The 20,088-nt window shown below is 45.9% G+C and overlaps 1 protein-coding gene across 1 annotated transcript; it reads right to left on the bottom strand.

The window, feature by feature from the left end:
- Positions 1 to 2,030: 2,030 nt before the first annotated feature.
- On the bottom strand, positions 2,031 to 18,967 carry pskh1 (protein serine kinase H1). Its single transcript, XM_075470708.1, has 4 exons — positions 18,617 to 18,967; positions 17,566 to 18,106; positions 13,720 to 14,643; positions 2,031 to 5,907 (listed from the first exon to the last, which is right to left on the bottom strand). Exons 2-4 carry the CDS (start codon positions 17,632 to 17,634, stop codon positions 5,590 to 5,592), a joined length of 1,311 nt encoding a protein of 436 aa, XP_075326823.1. The 5' UTR covers positions 17,635 to 18,106; positions 18,617 to 18,967; the 3' UTR covers positions 2,031 to 5,589.
- Between the last annotated feature and the right edge of the window lie 1,121 nt (positions 18,968 to 20,088).

Raw genomic sequence — 20,088 nt, forward strand, 5'->3', positions numbered from 1 at the left:
CAGCTGGTTTTTACACGCTTTTAAAATGCGCTCCGAATCCTGCGTTAGAGAGCACTGACACAACGTTTGCTGAAAGTCTGACTTGAGGTGAAACATCATGGAAAACAACAGCAGTAAGTACAAAAAAAAAAAAAAGGGAAATAAAAGACGGGAAGAGTCCCACAAGAGGTGAAGAAGCGTCCTGGAACAGGTGAAAGAGGAAAAACTGAGGTCGGCTGACCTGGCTCGATACGGGTTCCAGTTGGTCAAAAAAAAGTTTCCAACTCTGGAGAACATCACAGCAAAGAAGGAAACATCTGATTTACTCTGGGAGGGACAAAACACACGAAAACACAGAAAACTATGCAAGGAATGAGAATAAAAAAATCAATTCAAACTGTACATGAAGTGCTTTGTCAGAGAGGAAAATACCAGTTTCTAAAATGTACCTTTGTGTCATTCGTGTGTTTGTTAGCAACACGGCTTTGAACTGAGCCACAAACGACCGGAAACCGGACACGATTTCAACCGTAAACAGCAGAATTAAGAGATTTTTACACACCTGATCAGCTTCCGTTTGTCTTTGTGAGACGAAGCTGCACAGAAATAAGTGCATTAAAAGAAGAAATCTTCAGCTGTTGTTCACAGAGTTGGGTTAAAAAAAACTCTCTTTCATTAGCTTACACGCTAAACATCGTTCAGTTTTCAGATTTCTACCCGCCACGTCATTTCACCCCGAGAAGCCCCCCGACACACTGGAAAAAATCAAAGTCTTACCAAGTATATTTGTCTCATTTCTAGTAAAAATATCCTTTACATTTAATACAAGACACAACTGCCTAACAAGTACTATTTCAGCCAGATATAGGGACTTGTTTGAAGACAATACATCTGGAATATCTTGTTAAATGAAAAAGTCTTGAAAACAAATTATTTTGAGTCGGATTTCATATGAAACAAGCTTTTTTTTTTTACATTTGAAGAGGTTTTTAAGCTAATTTCAAGATCACTTTTATCTCAAAAGTCCTAAATATCACATCTTATTTCAAGAAATCTTGACAAGCCGATTTTCACTAGTTCCATTGGCAGATTTTTTTTGCTCATTTCAAGCAAAAACCTCTTTTATTTGTTGTTTTTCTGACTTATTTTTGGAGGGGCATTTTTTCCAGTGCAGCGAGCAGGTGACGGGATTAAAGGGGCGTTCTCATGACATCACGGTGAAGTCACGGTGGAACACGTGCACAGAAGAAGAGACGGGGTTGCACCAGCTTTTACTAAATCCTTTGAAGAGAGAAAAAGAGAAAAAGCTCAACTTAAAACATCCTTTTTGAGACAGAACATCTGGATTCATCTGCCTGCCGTCCTCACGTGTCACCTGTTCCGCTGCGACGGCCACTGCTCGCTAAAAGCAAAGTAAGAGGCCTTATTAAAGGGATAGTTCGCCTCTTCTGACATGAAGCTGTATGACATCCCATAATAGCAACATCATTTCTGAACATCTTCTTACCCCCTGCTGCGTCCTGTGAGCAGAGTTCCAGCCTCGTTTTGGTGTTGATGAAGGTAGTCCGGCTAGTTGGCTGGGGTTTAAAAAATAAAGCGTCTTGCTTCTTAAAACAATATGCGTTCAAAAGAGTAATACATTTGCATCACAAAATGGTTCTCCAGGAAAAAGTCAGACCTCACAATCGCTTGGCACTATTTTCTCTCCCTTCGTATCACTGCCTGCTGCCGCCTGCCGACAGCCGCGCCTGTTACGGTGTTTGCTGCTCGGTCTACACTGCAGGCAGTGATACGAAGGGAGAGAAAATAGGACCAAGCGATTGTGAGGTCTGACTTTTTCCTGGAGAACCATTTTGTGATGCAAATGTATTACTCTGTTGAACGCATATTGTTTTGAGAAGCAAGACGCTTTATTTTTTAAACCCCAGCCAACTAGCCGGACTACCTTCATCAACACCAAAACGAGGCTGGAACTCAGCTCACAGGACGCAGCAGGGGGTAAGAAGATGTTCAGAAATGATGTTGCTAATATGGGATGTCATACAGCTTCATGTCAGAAGAGGCGAACTATCCCTTTAAGCCCACTTCTCCACTTACGGTGCTTAAAAACCCACCCGTCTGTAACCGACTCGACCCAAACGGAGGAGGCTCAGTAATGCCTGAGCTTCCATGCCGCCGGAGTGAAACTGGAGAGCGTGGCAGCAGCGGAGAACAGAAATCTGGGCTGAACTTTGCTTATTTCTACGTTCTGGGAGTCAAAGTTGAGTCGTATCTCATCTCCACCACCCAGGAAGTACGGGTGCAGCTCCTGGGACTCCACCAGCTGCTCTGCGGACTCGTATTTTCCCCCCCCCATTCTCGAGCTCAGAAATATTTGCTCGTGTGGAAGTAACGTAGGAATGAGCGCCGAACAGCACGAAGAACTGCGAGCACGGCGAGCTCCTGCTGAGAACAGGCCGTGACCCGCATGGTTGCTGCACAAAGACGGTCTGAAGGTCCTTTCACTGCATTTCACCGTCAGTTTGCTGCTCGGGTCTTTCAGCAGGAGGACTCAAAGACTAAAGGATGAATTTGTTTTAACATTTTACTGCAGCTGAAGCGTGTCGTTTCTTAAGTTAAGTGATTTATCTTTATATTTTATACTGATTGCAAAGCAAAGCTGAGGTTCCATAGGTTTTCTTTTCCTCAGGTGGTGCATTGAATGCACTCAGGTAAAAAAAAACAAAAAACTGTGATTTCCACTTCTGGGGCTAATTATTATGAAGATGAAGGCGCTTAATGTTGGAATTTGGTGTGGAACACACTTCAGATCGCAGCTGCTCAGTTTAAAGCCTGATTTATGGCCGTCCGGGAAAGGAAACCCTCCCGGAGACGCCAAAATTCCGTCGAGGAGACGGAGACCTCGAGGATTCTGATTGGTCGGCTAACAACATCATTTCCAGTTTAGCTCCTTCCTCTCAGAACAACAACACCGCCATTTTTGAAGAGTTTACCGTGTGGCCGGTCAACATTTGGTAAAAATGATTTGCATTTCGGAAAAGGGTGGAACGCTCTCTCCGGGTCGGGAATGAGATCCTTCCCCAAGTGGAGGAGTTCAAGTATCTCGGGGTCTTGGAGAATCAAGTCCAATTGGAGTGCTACCTGGAACTAGTACTTTGTAGAGATGGTGCTCTTTGGTGATAGGCTTTGTTAATTCCAAAAGTTGTAGAATACCAAGGCACTCATCTTCTTTCTAGTTAAAATGCCTTTATTTTATGGGCAAAACATGATAAAACACTTGGACGCGTTTCGGCATGAAGGAAATATCTCGGGGTCTTGTTCACGAGTGAGGGACGAATGGAGCAGGAGATTGACAGACGGATTGGTGCGGCGTCTGCAGTGATGCGGGCTCTGCACCGGCCCGTCGTGGTGAAGAAGGAGCTGAGCCAGAAGGCTAAGCTCTCGATTTACCGGTCAATCTATGTTCCTACCCTCACCTATGGTCACGAGCTGTGGGTAGTGACCGAGAGAATGAGATCGCGAATACAAGCAGCCGAAATGAGTTTCCTCCGCAGGGTGTCTGGGCTCTCCCTTGGAGACAGGGTGAGATGAGGTGGCTCGGGCATCTGGTTAGGATGCCTCCTGGGGCATCTGGTTAGGATGCCTCCTGGACGCCTCCCCGGTGAGGTGTTCCGGGCCCGTCCCACTGGGAGGAGGCCCCGGGGAAGACCCAGGACACGCTGGAGAGACTTTGTCTCTCGGCTGGCCTGGGAACGCCTCGGGGTCCCCCCAGAAGAGCTGGAGGAAGTGGCCGGGGACAGGGACGTCTGGGTCTCTCTGCTCAAGCTGCTGCCCCCGCGACCCGATCCCCGGACCAGCGGAAGATGATGGACGGATGGATGTTTGCATCTCAATTTCAATAAGCTCTAACTCCAACAACAGTGGCTGTGTTCGAAACCGCATACTACATACTGATCGATCAGACAGTATGCAGAGCGTTTACCCACAATGCATTTCGGTCCTGCCCGAGCCGAAATCAGCCGGCCTGAAGCTGATTTCTCTTAAGCTCTAAACTCTGTAAACTTTAGCAACATTTGAAACATTATCAGGTGAGAAAGTAGTCGTTTAGATCCCCAACTTGTTGAAAACCTGACAAAATACCGGCTATTTACAATTTTGTTCCCACGAATTCGGCGCTACTAAAGCTAGCCGCAGTGAGCAACGCACTTCCGGTTATTTTAACACAAAATAAAATACCCGTTGCCTTTTATCATAGGGAAAGCCTTTACGGTACAATTGGTGCTTTTGTTTTGAAAACAGGAAGTGAACCTACCCTCGTTGTAGCTAGCTTGAAACTGCCGCTTTGACAGGAAATGACGATCGGCGACGTCACGTTACGTTGCATCTTGGGTAGTTTGAGTATGAGTAGTAACCTCATGATGCATACTCAACATTTCAGAGAATCTAGTATGCATCCGGGAACTTCTCACTTACTCAAACTCGCATACTAACTCAAAAAGTTAGTAGGAGTAGTAGGAGAAGTGTGCGGTTTCGAACACAGCCAGTCTTTCTCTCTTGGTCGCCATCGTTCACTGTGAGGAGTGAAACGGAGCCGGAAGGTGAACAATCAATCAACGACTTTCACGATAGACGTCGTGAGATTGGGTCATCTAACGTAGCGACGCCTACTGATCGGGAGGTGAACTGCCTTGTGTATCCGACATCCTGACGGAGAACTTCAAAGGCTTTAGTGACCACGGAGTCGGATTGACAGATAGCGACGCATACCGAGAAACATACCGAAACCTTTAACCTACGGCTGGTGCAACCCACAGTGTCTGCAGCCGAGTTCATCGCCTTCCTTCGTGCTCCGAAAGCACAAAGTCGACCATCTCACCCCACCGTGAGCAACAACCACCGCGCAGAACTGGTACTAACAGGATGAAACAGTCCAATAAAATACATTTAAGCTTCAACAACGACAGCTTCACAATCTTCTGACAGTTCAGGAACGGTTTACAATATCAGGAGAGCAATAATGGCAAGACTAGATAAGGTTAAACCGACTAAAAACCGCGCCTTCAGATTACGCCGCGGCGCGGTACGATCAGCCGCATCCGAAGGCGAGCTTTCTACGATTAGAACAAGAAGAAAATTCACAGCACTTTTTGAATCAGAAATGAGTGACGGGGGAATGTGTTTCCCGGTCATTTAAGAGTCCTTTCTTTTTGAAAACATCAGCGTCCAGAGCTCTGCTCAACAGATCCTTGTGGAAGGTCATTATCCAGTGACCGCTTGAAATGGAGGCTAACAATCACGTCAACAATAATAAATAAATATGTGGCGACACAGGGACGAAGAGAACACCGGGAGAGGAGAGGAAGGCAAGAATGGAGGCGATGGAACGAGCTGCGTTCTGGTCAGGAGTTCACCGACTTTGGATTTGTTCTGCGCCTGCAGCCAAGTCATCGTCCTTTGGTTTTAAAGCAACAACTTCAAGGCGTTCTGTGGCCTCCAAATGTTCGTTGAGTCACTCTGCCGCAGACGCCGGGCAGGACGCTCGGCCTGGACGCTCGGCCTGGACGCTCGGCCTGGACGCTCGGCCTGGACGCTCGGCCTGGACGCTCGGCCTCAGCCGTTGTACTGCTGCTGGTAGCGGCGGTTCAGCTCGCGCAGCTCCTTCTCTCGCACCCTGCGAGCTTTGTTGGACTTGGTCGAGCGGCTGGACCGCGTGGACTGGGCCGACTTGGTGCTGTAGGAGCGCGAGGAGGCGCGCTTTCGGAGGTTCTGAGATATGCAGCGCTGCAGGTTCTTCATGGAGGAGGAGGCCGCCATGCTGACCACCCAGGGGTGCTTGAGGGCCTGGCCGGCCGTCAGCCGCTCGCTGGGATCCACCGTCAGGATGCGCTCCACGAAGTCTTTGGCCAGGTTGGACACGCTGGGCCACGGCTGCAGGGAGGAGACAGGAGAAGGTCAGTAACATTTCAGTGCACGTGCAGCAGGTCCAGCGCTCATTAAAGGGACAGTTCGCCTCTTTTGACATGAAGCTGTATGACATCCCATACTTGCAACATCATTTATGAACATCTTCTTACCCCCTGCTGCGTCCTGTGAGCAGAGTTCCAGCCTCGTTTTGGTGTTGATGAAGGTAGTCCGGCTAGTTGGCTGGGGTTTAAAAAATAAAGCGTTTTGCTTCTCAGAACAATACGCGTTCAAAAGAGTAATACATTTGCATCATAAAATCGTTCTCCAGGAAAAAGTCAGACCTCACAATCGCTTGGCCCTATTTTCTCTCCCTTCGTATCACTGCCTGCTGTGTAGACAGTGCGGCAAACACCGTAACAGTCGCGGCTGTCGGCAGGCGGCAGCAGGCAGTGATACAAAGGGAGAGAAAATAGGGCCAAGCGATTGTGAGGTCTGACTTTTTCCTGGAGAACCATTTTGTGATGCAAATGTATTACTCTGTTGAACACATATTGTTTTGAGAAGCAAAACGCTTTATTTTTTAAACCCCAGCCAACTAGCCGGACTACCTTCGTCAACGCCAAAACGAGGCTGGAACTCTGCTCACAGGACGCAGCAGGGGGTAAGAAGATGTTCATACATGATGTTGCTGATATGGGATGTCATACAGCTTCATGTCAAAAGAGGCGAACTATCCCTTTAAGGTCGGACCGAAGGCATTCTGGGCTTTATTGCATCATTATTCAGCCTGCTCAGACTCACAGAAACAATCACACATTCTGCCATGAGACGACACAAGAGATAAGTTTTCATATCGGAAAGTGTTTACCCACAATGCATCTTGCTCCTGCCCGAGCCGAAATCAGCCGGCCTGAAGCTGATTTTGCTTAAGCTCTAAACTCTGTAAACTTTAGCAACATTTGAAACATTTTCAGGCGACAAAGTAGTCGTTTAGATCCCCAACGTGTTGAAAACCTGACAAAATACCGGCTGTTTACAATTTTGTTCCCACGAATTCGGCGCTACTAAAGCTAGCCGCAGTGAGCAACGCACTTCCGGTTATTTTCACAAAATAAAATACCCGTTGCCTTTTATCATAGGGAAAGCCATTACCATACAATTGGTGCTTTTGTTTTGAAAACAGGAAGTGAACCTACCCTCGTTGTAGCTAGCTTGAAACTGCCGTTTTGACAGGAAATGACGATCGGAGACGTCACGTTACGTTGCATCTTGGGTAGTTTGAGTATGAGTAGTAACCTCATGATGCATACCCAACATTTCAGAGAATCTAGTATGCATCCGGGAACTTCTCGCTTACTAAAACTCGCACACTAACTCAAAAAGTTAGTAGGAGTAGTAGGAGAAGTATGCGGTTTCGAACACAGCCACAGAAACAGGCTGAAGCCCTGAAGTTCAGCAGCATCTCATCCTCAAAGAAACAATCACACATTTATCTAACAGGTGGTTCTGCCATGAAACAACACAAGAGGTAAGTTTTCATGTCGGAAAGGTCAGACCTAATGCAACATGCTTCACATTTCAAGCCTGACCTGAGAGCTGCATCCTGAACTCACAGACTGACGAACATAAAGGGTGAAACAGCATCAAACAGCTTCTTTCATGGCTGCAGTTTGTCCGGGGGCGTAGAAATAAGACCCGGCTGGGCGAGCTGTGGCTGCAGATTTCTGTGTTTGATGTGCAGAGCGCCACCTCCTGGCACAGAAAGGCGAGGTCAGCCTGGATGGACGGCTGAGTCGCAGGCTGAAAACCCATCTCTTCAGGAAACACTACCCAGATCCGCCCTCTTAGGACATCACCGGTTTCGTCCCAGCTTCTTTACGCACTTATTTGTTGCCTAAATTGTCTTTGTTTCCTAAAGTGGACCCCATCAGTCCAGCTCTGAGGTCTTTACACCGGCTGCCTGTCCATCAGAGGATAGACTTTAAAGTCCTGATGCTGGTCTATAAAGCTCTGAATGGTCCAGGACCAGAATGCATCAGTGACCTCCTGACCCAGTATGAACCTTCCAGACCCCTCAGCTCATCTGGATCCGGTCTTCCATCAGTTCCCAGAGTCAGAACCAGACATGGAGGAGCTGCATTCAGCTTCTATGCTCCACATGTCTGGAACAAACTCCCAGAAAGCCTCAGATCAGCTGGAACACTCAGTGTGTTTAAGTCCAGGCTGAAGACACACCTATTTTCAGCTGAATAAAGCTCCAATTCTGAAGCTTGAGTTTCAAAACTTAATCACATTTTTAACTACGTAATTTATGACGCACAGTGTATGACGCATGTTCAGCGTCCCCGCACCTTTCCGCCCAGAACGTGGGAGGTAAGATGTGTTGCGATGTCCTCTGTCATTGAATTAATCTAGCGTGTTTAAAAGTTGTTTGTTTAGTTGAAAACGTCCCATAAAGGTAGCGTCAGGTTGTCTTTAATCTTTTGGTGTGTTTTAGTCGTTATAAAAAAGTCGTTTTTATAGATAGAGTTCTGAGAATCAATGTACTATTCACCCCAAGTCAGTTTCTTTTTGATCTAACTCCTGAAGGCATGTACACTAGAGACCAAAAGCACTTGTTACATATACTTTTGATGACTGCTAGAAAAATGGTGACAATAAAATGGATGAATCCACAGTCACCTACAGTGGCACAGTGGAAACAGAAGCTGAGGGAGGTGTATGGAATGGAAGCTTTAACCGCTCAACTACAATTAAGGTCTGATGTTTTTGTGAGGAGATGGCTACCTATAGCAAGATATCTCTCTAACTGATTGGAATCCCACAATATGCTGGAGTGTCTTAACTGTCCCTTTTTTTATTTATTTACTTACTTGTTATTTTTCACTCATTAGTATTATCCAGGTTTCTGGGCCACAATGTTTTTTTTTTGTTTTTTTTCTTTTCTTCATGTGTCGCTAGTACTGTCACACATAACTTGTGAATGTTGTCAAGGAATGTTTGTGTTTCGCTTAATAAAAATAAAGTTCTAAAAAAAAAAAAAAAAGTCGTTTTTACCCGTTTGGTCCGAGTTGGAGCTCATTTGCATATTTCCTGACCTGTTGCTGAGGGAGAGCTGCGTGTCTGCTCACTGTGTCCCCCTGCTGTTACAGGTTTGTCATTGCATTTGTCATTAAATTGTTAAAGCTGTTCATTTTATCATTATTTCTATATGGTCTGCATTAGAGGGATATCCACAGTATGAGTGTGTTGTACATATCAAAGGTGCACATAGGAAAAACATTTTTATTTTATTTTATTTAAACAGGGAGCCAAGTCACTTTAAATATGTTATATTTTGTATTATTTGTTGTTGGTTTTTTGTTCTTAATTTAATTTTGAAATGCAGAATCAATACCGAATGGCACATTTTAGTGTGTATATTTTATTTGTAATTATATCTGTATATTTCTTTTAAAAAGCCCGGAACGTGGGAGGTGCGTGTGATGTTGCTGAGGGAGAGCTGGTGTCCCCCCTGCTCTAATAGGCATTAAAGTGCAGATCCTATATTCTGGCCATCAGAGTGTTCATTATACACGCAACCAGACTACAGCTGCTAGATCTGGACACAAGATGGCAGCAGAAGCTCAAAGCTCACACTGAGTTCTGCCTGTAATCAGCCTGTAATCTGAGCTCCGGTTCCTCCCATGCTCGCTCTCCGGTTGGGTAGCTTCTATCCGCTGCTAACGTTGGGATCAACAACAGCTTTGATGCAGAGAATCTGATCGATTCTTCGTGTAGGTTTCACTTAAAGCGAGTTGCGTGTTCCCAGAACATTTCAACAGAGCAGATCTTCTGCTGTGGACCGGTTCTGAGGAGAAGGGACCGGTGGTGAGTCCAACTCAACCCCCCACTCAGTGCTGCGTGCAACCAGCTGTGTTTTCAGTCTCCCGGTGCACCGCTGACCCCCGGCTTTGCACAGCAGGTAAATCCCCAGGGTTGGCTAAAGATACATGACACATATAACACACTTTGACATATATTTCTCCCCCACCTACGGCAACGTCTGGGCTGAGACTAGTTCCTGGACCGCAGCTGCACATGTGAGCATTATTTATCACAGCTGTTAGGACTCATGTCCCAGAAGAAGCACATTTAGTCCTGCTGCACCCAATGCTGTCTGAACACAACTGCACGGGTACATACTTTAGAGCTACACTCCATTAAAAGGTAGTTTAGTTTAATAAAAGCTTCTCTTGCCAGTGGAAAGACGTCATCCACCAACTTGAGTAAAAGTCTTTCTTTCTCAAGGCCTTTTCAAAATTTGTTCTGGACATTTGCTGCTCTCCTTCTACCCGACCATTTCCAAATGAATGCATCTTTTTTCTTTGTTAACCCACTTAACTCTGACCTATGAACCACTCAGGCAGGAAAAAGGTTCCTAACTCAAGGGATGAACCAGTGTTGTGTCCACACAGAACAGACAACTTAGCAAAGAAGCCGTTTTAAACTGGATCTTTAGGCACTTTGTTCCCAGCAGCCTGTCACAGAGACACATCATTTGTTCCCATTTCTTTAGCTGCATCTGTGAAAAACAGCTTCATAGTTTCAACTTTTTTCTACATTTACGTTAAAACTGCTTTCAGTTACCAAAAGAGTCCAATTAATATATGAAATTCAGTTTTAAATAAATCGTAATCCCAAAATAATGAATGTTATCACGTCTAAAAGTAGGAAAATAACAGACAATAATAAGAATGAAATGTTATTCAACATCAAGAAAAAGTAAATAAGATTCAATTTAAAGCTTAAAAAAGGAATATAAGATATAATCTAAAGACTAATTATGGAACAATTAATATAAATTAAATGATTAAACTGTTTTATGCCACCAGAAATGAATAATCTAGAAGCTCTTTGTGGGTTTTAGGCTGGAATTAAGATTTGTTCCCATTTCTTTAGCTGCATGTGTGAAAAACAGCAAAGATAACACAGTGTGACAGACAGAAAACAGGATTTCTGCAGCAACAAGGTGATTCCCAAAGAGCTGTTAGCTGAAAACTTGGCATATCTCAGCATGGTGTGCAGTGTGTCCTTAAAACATTTGAGGAAACTGGACAAGTGGAGGACAGAAGAAGAAGTGTCAGGCCTAAAGAACTATCTACAGCAGATGAACAGGATCTGAAAGTGATGACCTTAAGAAAGAGGAAAACATCCAGCAAAGACCTGACACAGGAGCTGAGAGATGCATCTGGACCTTCAGCTGATCCATCTGCTATTGGCCCAAGCCTCATCAGAAATGGGCTCCATGGAAGGGTGGCTGTCAGGAAGCCGTTCTTAAGGAAGGGAAACAGGGAGAAAAGGCTGAGCTGTGCCAAAGGACACAAGAAGTGGGCTGAAAATCAGCGGCAGCAGGTCTGATGGAGGGATGAATCCTCCCCAGAGCCCGGAGCTCAACATTACTGAAGCAGTGTGGGATCATGTTGGCAGAGAACGCAACAAAAGGCAGCCCACATCCAAAGAAGAGCTTTGGGATGTCCTTCAAGAAGCCTGGAGAACTATTCCTGAAGACTCCTTAAAGAAAGGACAGAAAGCTGGTCTGAGAGGGTTCAGGCTGTGTTGGAGGAGAAAGGAGCTCAGAGCAGATATTCACTTTAAAGCTCTTTAACTTTAATTGTATGAACTGTTTTGGTCTGCAGGGTATGTTTCTACCTTAAGCTGCATTTCCATTCATGTTTGCATCATTCAATTAGTCGCTGCATGTACTTAATATATATATATAATATATAAACAAATGAGGTTTGACTAAAGCGAGGCCCCAACACATGCCGGGAAGGAAAAGACTCTTTCAGGTATCTATGGGACGAAAAAGCTGATTAAAACAGTTCAAACTCACCACGATCAGTGACATGCTGTGTTATGTCAGTTAGTTGATTTTATGCTCATTTCAAAAGGTTTTATTTCTTATTTTCTGGCTTTATCTTATTTGTCCAAGTTTCACTTCTTCAGTATTATAATCAAGCTATAAATATCGTCCTGGAAAAACTAAGCATTTTGTTAAAACTGTACATGTTTTGTTTGAAATTCACTGAAAAATCCTGCTGAACTATTAAAAGGTCTCTGTGAAGACATTTGATTTAACAGATATTTAATCTTTCATGACTCAGATTGATATTGAGGATAAAAAAAGAACCCGTTACAGACACTGTAAGTGCCTGTTGGACCGCTCCCGTTTTCTATTTTAAACATTTCGGGGCACCGATCTGATACCTGACACCTGAAATTAAATGAACGGATTCTGACATCACAGCAGCCGCCTGCCTTGATTGGACAATTCTGTTGTTTGTTATGTTGTCAAGAGTGAAATAAAGTTAAATATAGTTTAAAAAAAACACTCAGGGACTACGGGACGTCTTTAACAGCAAAGATAAACATGAATGAAATGTGTTTTTCCTCAGATAAAATGAGGAAAAACACATTTTCCTCAGTTAAAATGATAAAAAAAAAAATACTGTTCCCTGCAGCCACAAAGCTGCTGAGCAAAGCAGAACAATACAAGAAACTCCAAACGAGTTATAGTGATGCCCCAGATCTGTTGGATGTGCAGGAGACAGCTGAATGCTGAGGAGTTTTCTTCAGACTCTACTCAACACCCCGAGCATTAGCCGGTCTGAGCTCATCTTACCTGTCAGGCAGACAAAATGAAAGCCCAGAAAACTGAGACGGCTCGACTGCTTCTCATTAGATATTACAACATATACCGACTGTTGTTTGTGCTGAAAGGGGAGGAGCTACAGAGGAGAAAAGTGTGTGAAAACTGCCTCATCTCAAGAGAAGCTGAGCTTCTTGGAAACCTGTTGACAAAGCCCCCCGCTGTGTGAGGAATGCGTTCCAAATGAAGTCATGAAGCAACGGATCTCAGTCCTCACAATCAATGTTCCCTCTAATCACTGCACTGGAAAAAATCTAAGTCTTACCAAGTAGATTTGTCTCATTGAGTATCTCATTACACTTGATATAAGACACAACTGCCTAACAAGCACCATTTCAGCCAGATATAGGGACTTGTTTGAAGACAATACATCTGGAATATCTTGTTAAAATTGGATCCCTACCCTGCCAATCAGCCATGCCCTCTCTACATACCTTAGTGTTTATTGGAGAGAATAAACTCATATCAGATATGCATCAACATGTCAGCGGGACCGAGAGTCGTCGTCTTCGGCTTTCATAATTACCATTTTGACGATAAAAGACGAACAGCACAGTGCAAGACATGCGGCATCAACATCTCAGACAGCCAGACGACAACTTCCAACTTTGTTCGTCATTTGAAGATCCTTTCTGACCAGTAAGTGCTAGTTAAATTAGCTAATATTATCCTGTTAGCCTAGTCGGTAGTTAGCTAACGTTAGCTTGATATGATACGGGGTGGACAGGTTGGACACATTGGCCAATGATGTTTACTGACAGTTACTTATATCTTTGTGTTTTCATTCTATTAAGATCAGATTCTGCAGGTAAAACTGCAACAATAAGGTGACTTGACCAAGAAAAAATGACTTGGGGCTTGAAAGCTAAGACTTGAGACTTGCACATGTGTGACTTGGTCCCATCTCTAATACAAATTGACACAGAGTAATTCCATAAATTCTTATTATTATTATTTTAAAGAATAAAAGAAAAACGAACATTTACATTTTCCCCTGGAGCCAAGGTGTGGCAGCTGCCATACCCGATTGACGCCCATGGCCACAGCGTGCACATCTGATGCTGCTCACAGGGGTCCTCAGTGTGCTCAGGGAGCTTGTGTGAATGCCCAGACACATAAAAATTAGAGGGAACATGGGTCCTCACCTCTCCGGAGAAGCTGTACTTCCCCTTCAGGATCTGCCGGTACAGCCTCATGCGGTTGTCGTCCTCAAAGGGCATGGTGCCGCTCAGCAGGATGTACGATATCACGCCCAGCGCCCACATGTCCACCGCGTTGGTGTAGGGCTTCCTCACCAGGATCTCGGGGGCGATGTACTCCGGCGTGCCGCAGGTGGTCTTCATCAGACACTCGTCGCCCTTCTTCCGGCTGCTGGCCAGGCCGAAGTCGGTGATGATGATCTTGGAGTCGGCTCCGGGGTGGTAGTACAGCAGGTTCTCCGGCTTCAGGTCCCGGTGAGTGATCCCCAAAGCGTGGAGGTACTTGACGCCGTCCAGCACCATCTGCAGCACCCGCGTGGCGTCTCGCTCCGTGAAGGAGCCGCGGGCGATGATCCGGTCGAAGAGCTCGCCTCCGGTGGCCAGCTCCATCACCATGTAGACGCGCTCCGCCGTCTCGAACACCTCCATCAGCTGGATGATGTTGGTGTGGCGCACGCGCCGCAGCACGCACAGCTCCGACTCGCACACCTCTCTCCCCTCGCGGTAGCGCGTCTCGATCATCTTGATGGCGTACGGCTGCCGGGTGCTCTTGTGCTCCACCCGAACGACGCGGCTGAAGCTGCCGCGACCTATCAGAGCTTTGATGTCATACTTTGCCGTGACTCGGGGGTCGAACTTGGCTCGATACTTGGCCACCTTCTTTCGCTGGCGGTCTGACAGCTCACTGGGGTCCCTGGGGAACTGGGCTGAAGCCGTGGGAGTGGCAGCGGCAGCCTGAGCTTGATGCGGGCAAGCGAAGTTCGGCTTGTCACCCGCCACCCCGCCAGCCACACCCATCTTGCTCGCAGTGCCATCCCCACGTATGAAGTGCTTGTAGATATCCGTCTGAGGAGGTTGGGGAGGATCGACCTGAAGAATACAAAAACACACAAGAACGTGTTGAGAATACTTCGAAGAACGAGAGAACAAGCAGGACTGGATCTTTGCCTGTGAGCCATTTCCACCAAGGAATCATAATAACTTATTAAAAATGAAGATGAAAAGAAGCAAAAACAACCTCCCTGAACCCATTCTGACACACTTAAACATCTCATTTTGTCCGTAAAAGAACCCTTAAAGGGATAGTTCGCCTCTTTTAACATGAAGCTGTGTAACATCCCATATCAGCAACATCATTTCTGAACATCTTCTTACCCCCTGCTGCGTCCTGTGAGCAGAGTTCCAGCCTCGTTTTGGTGTTGATGAAGGTAGTCCGGCTAGTTGGCTGGGGTTTAAAAAATAAAGCGTTTTGCTTCTCAGAACAATATGCGTTCAAAAGAGTAATACATTTGCATCATAAAATGGTTCTCCAGGAAAAAGTCAGACCTCACAATCGCTTGGCCCTATTTTCTCTCCCTTCGTATCACGGCTGTCGGCAGCAATAAATAATGTTGATAGCATGATTAAAACAGAAATATTTATTTTTATTTATTTATTTTATTTTTTGGGGGATGTCCTTCAAGAAGCCTGGAGAACTATTACTGAAGACTTCTTCAAGAAAGGACAGAAAACTCGTCTGAGAGGGTTCAGGCTGTGCTGGAGAACAAAGGAGCTCAGAGCAGATATTCACTTTAAATTTTTAATTTTTTTAAATATTATTTATTCTCTCCCTTCGTATCACTGCCTGCTGCCGCCTGCCGACAGCCGCGCCTGTTACAGTGTTTGCTGCTCGGTCTGCACAGCAGGCAGTGATACGAAGGGAGAGAAAATAGGGCCAAGAGATTGTGAGGTCTGACTTTTTCCTGGAGAACGATTTTGTGATGCAAATGTATTACTCTGTTGAACGCATATTGTTTTGAGAAGCAAAACGCTTTATTTTTTAAACCCCAGCCAACTAGCCGGACTACCTTCATCAACACCAAAACGAGGCTGGAACTCTGCTCACAGGACGCAGCAGGGGGTAAGAAGATGTTCATAAATGATGTTGCTGATATGGGATGTCATACAGAACTATCCCTTTAACTTTCATGTTGTTTACTTCGTGTCAAAAGAAAACCAGTAATCCCAGTTGGTCTTCAATTAAAACTCACCTAAAAAAAAAAAACTGAAAAACTTCTTCAAACCATGTAAAATCTGTGTTGAGGTCAAGCAGGTATGGGCTACGTTTTCTATGCTCGATGTGCCCGGGTGGATCGAGGAGGCTCGACCGAGGTCACTGGGAATACTGGGAACACTGGGAATGCTAAAAGTCCATCAGGGAGAAGCCTTTTTTGGAGAGTTCTGTAATTAAAAAGCAGCTGTTCCTGGGCTCAGGTGGTGGAGAACATCTCTACCTTTAACATCAGGCTCAAAACCTTCCTTTTAAATAAAGTTTATAGCTGCAGCTGGCTCGGAAGACCCCGACCCATCTGTAGCTACGCTGCTATAGGCCTCGACCACTGGGGGACCCCCCATGATGCACTGAGGTCTTCCTCTTTTCGGGGTTCTGCTCAAAATGTCAGGGGGTTAAGGAAAGACGGCAGGAAAAGACCCTCATGCTTCAACAAGCGTCCCACCACACCGACGTGCAAAGACTCGGATCGTACTCGGCTTGAATCGGACCTCGAGGTGACATTTCCTGCGATTCGTTGCTGGATAAATAAAACCGAATTGGTTTGGATTCAGCGGGTCTGCAGGCTCTGCGTCCCCGTTCTGTCCTCCGCCTCCAACGGGTCGAGGCAGACTTCTGCCGCCCCGGAGTCCGGTTCTGACGGAGGTTTCCTTTGGTTAAAAGGGAAGTTCTCCTCTCCGCTGCCGCCTGCCTCACCGTCGCATGCTCACAACGTGGAACTGAAGCGCCATCAAGGTTCGATCTACTCCGTTAGCTGCGCTAACTTCCCAGCTGAACGGGATTATAAGAACTTTAAAGGGACTGAGCACTTTGTTCCCAAACTGCAGGTTTACTTGAGGTTCCCAGAGTTTCTAAAAGTAGAATGGAAGGCAGAGCCTTCAGTTATCAGGCCCCTCTCTGTGGAACCAGCTGCCAGTTTGGGAGGCAGAGCCTTCAGTTATCAGGCCCCTCTCTGTGGAACCAGCTGCCAGTTTGGGAGGCAGAGCCTTCAGTTATCAGGCCCCTCTCTGTGGAACCAGCTGCCAGTTTGGGAGGCAGAGCCTTCAGTTATCAGGCCCCCTCTCTGTGGAACCAGCTGCCAGTTTGGGAGGCAGAGCCTTCAGTTATCAGGCCCCTCTCTGTGGAACCAGCTGCCAGTTTGGGAGGCAGAGCCTTCAGTTATCAGGCCCCCTCTCTGTGGAACCAGCTGCCAGTTTGGGAGGCAGAGCCTTCAGTTATCAGGCCCCTCTTTGTGGAACTAGCTGCCAGTTTGGGAGGCAGAGCCTTCAGTTATCAGGCCCCTCTCTGTGGAACCAGCTGCCAGTTTGGGAGGCAGAGCCTTCAGTTATCAGGCCCCTCTTTGTGGAACCAGCTGCCAGTTTGGGAGGCAGAGCCTTCAGTTATCAGGCCCCTCTCTGTGGAACCAGCTGCCAGTTTGGGAGGCAGAGCCTTCAGTTATCAGGCCCCTCTCTGTGGAACCAGCTGCCAGTTTGGGAGGCAGAGCCTTCAGTTATCAGGCCCCTCTCTGTGGAACCAGCTGCCAGTTTGGGAAATAAACCGAACCGAAGAGCAAAAAGCTGTGAAACAGTCTTAAGATTCTTCTTTGTCTGAAATCAGCTTTGCACAACGTTAACAGAGACCATGACGTCGCATCCAAAGTTGCCGCTGTGACTCTAAACATGTGATTAACTTGTGATGACGGGTCGGATTGGGTTTCAGTTCTGCTACCGATGATGACGGACGTGTAACTGTCCATTACTGACCTTTTTGACCAGGTCCAACTGAACGTCCCCTGGAGGCTCGGGGAGGACCTTACTGTTCCGGCACCCCATCGCATCACATCAGCTCGGGCGACTGCCCAGCCAGCCACGCAGGCCCCCAGGATCCCTGCCTCATCACCGCCACAGCTGATTCAACACGCGGAGGACGTCCAACATCCAGGCTGCACCCGCTCCGAGACAGAGGTTCCTGAATAAAACCGACTGCATCCGTTCAAGTCCCAGTCAGCTGGCATCAGAGCCCGACTCCGGGCGAAGCCTCCCAGAAGTTCACCGACACATTCCCAGAAGCGAGCCCCGACTGTCGAACCTCAAGCCCCTCGACGAACCAGCTAGGACCCCATTTCAGAAAACAAAACCGAAACAAGTTCAGGAGGAGACGCTCCAGCAGAAGTGCCGTTATCCTCGGGGGACGATGCAGATCGAACACGCTTTGATCCACTGGGAAAAGCCGCAGGGTCAGCAGCGGTCCTGCCTCAGATGGAGCAGCTTCCCCCGGAGAATCCCAGGCTGCAGAGCAGCGGAGCTGTGAAATGCAAAAGGAAACATGGTTTCAGGAAACAGTCACATGCGATCAGCAGCACACCAGGTTCATGTGGATGCAAAGCATGGATGAGGCAACAGTTTGGAAGACTTTCCAGACAGAAAATGGTCAAAGCTGCCCCCCCACAACCCCAGTGAGAAATAACTGCACTGTCACAGAGAGTCATGTTTGTAACACAGCTTTATAAAATGTTACAGCAGAAAACTAATTGGAAACATCCCAAAAAAAAAAACATTTTAAATGCCAAACCTCACAGAAACCGCTCAGTTTCTCTAAGAATCTTATGAACAAATGAATTAAAGCTCATTTAAAGTGTTTTTGTTCCTTTTTTTTTTTTTTTAAACACAGGCCTTACTCATGTAAAGCTTTTTACGCAGCCAAAAACGCAGCCAGAGGCTTTTTTTCCAACCCAAAGTGGCACCAGCAGAATCTCTGAAGGCTTCCAGGCAGCAAATCTGTGTCTCAGAGGGTCGAAGTGAGTCTGAAACTCACCTCTTAGACAGAAAAGAGTCTCAGCACGCTAACTAGCCTGCTAGCAGCAGGGCAGGACTCCCAACTTTTGCCAAATCCAGCCTCCTCACCCCACTCTCACTCAGCTGGGCTCTCCATTTTCACCCCGTAGTTTCCCGACTTTCCTTCCGACGACAGAAAAAAAAAAGCCGAATCCGTCCCGGACCTGCTGGTTTACACTCCGCGTCAGCTCCGGAGTTTGTTTTTGGAGTTGTTTCAAAGTGCGAACTGAGAGAGATACGAAAACAACACAAAGTTCTTCCCCCGTCGGTCGCCTTTTTCTAAACGGTGTTTTTCAACCCAGAGAGGACCACCTTCCCACAGCCAGCGACGCGCAGCAAGAACCGGGGAGCAGCGCGCAGCTTCCGGGGCGCACTGCGCCAATAAAACGCCTTAAGAACCAGAGAGAAACTGCTTCTATGTTTCAAAAGTAACGAGAGAATTTAGCTCTTTCTTTTATTTAGCTTCCCCTGCAGATAGATAGATAGATAGATAGATAGATAGATAGATAGATAGATAGATAGATAGATAGATAGATGGATGGATGGATGGATGGATGGATGGATGGATGGATGGATGGATAGATGGATGGATGGATGGATGGATGGATGGATGGATAGATGGATGGATGGATGGATGGATGGATGGATGGATAGATAGATAGATAGATAGATAGATAGATAGATAGATAGATAGAATGATAGATTTTTTTATTTTCGAACATGTATAAAAAAGAAAATGTAGAAAGAAAAAGAGAAATTAAAAAAAATTCAATCACATAAAGTGCTAATACATAACAAAACACCGCACATTGTTCGAAAAAGGAATCACAAAAATTAAAAAATACTACTCACATATCCTTGTAAATATAAATGTAAATATGAATATATATAACTATCCCCATAAATAAATATATACCATATATACCATATACTAATTAAGTTGCAATATAACAATTAACCCTATTCTATTCATATATTTATCCCTCATCGTCCTCCGTTAACATACTTATACTTAAACTTAACATATACTTCCATGTACTTGTTTAAAAGTATTTTTTGTACCTTTTTTTAAACAGAATTATATTTGCACTTTGTTTTATTTCCGTCTCCAGACTGTTCCACAGAGTCGCCCCACAGCTCGATAGCACATCCCTTTCATGTTTGTTCGGACCTTTGGGTTTTTTTTTAATTTAGAGAGATGCAAACCATTTTATTTTGAAGGCCCGGCCTGCCAGCTTCCTGTGCACCTCTACCTGTTGGTGTGCAGCTGGACGCATCTGGCTTTCCACCCAACTTTTTTTTTTCTTTTTTCTTTTTCTTTTTGAGAGATGGGACGACCTCCCTTGGCTTGTTTCGACCCCATCGAGTCCTCGCTTGGTGGATACAAAGAGAGTTCCCTCCAGACAGAGAGCTGACTTCTGTCCTGGAGAGGGACATGTTGGACAAGTCTAA

Source organism: Odontesthes bonariensis, chromosome 7 (genome assembly GCF_027942865.1).
Source record: "Odontesthes bonariensis isolate fOdoBon6 chromosome 7, fOdoBon6.hap1, whole genome shotgun sequence".
Lineage (NCBI taxonomy): Eukaryota > Metazoa > Chordata > Actinopteri > Atheriniformes > Atherinopsidae > Odontesthes > Odontesthes bonariensis.

Excerpts from the sequence above, each read along its gene's own strand:
- pskh1 (XM_075470708.1), bottom strand. The coding sequence starts at position 17,634 with ATGGGGTGCCGGAACAGTAAGGTCCTCCCCGAGCCTCCAGGGGACGTT. Across the intron at positions 14,644-17,565 it reads AGTTGGACCTGGTCAAAAAG|GTCGATCCTCCCCAACCTCC; the intron begins GTCAGTAATGGA and ends TGTATTCTTCAG. Across the intron at positions 5,908-13,719 it reads AGTACAGCTTCTCCGGAGAG|CCGTGGCCCAGCGTGTCCAA; the intron begins GTGAGGACCCAT and ends TCCTCCCTGCAG.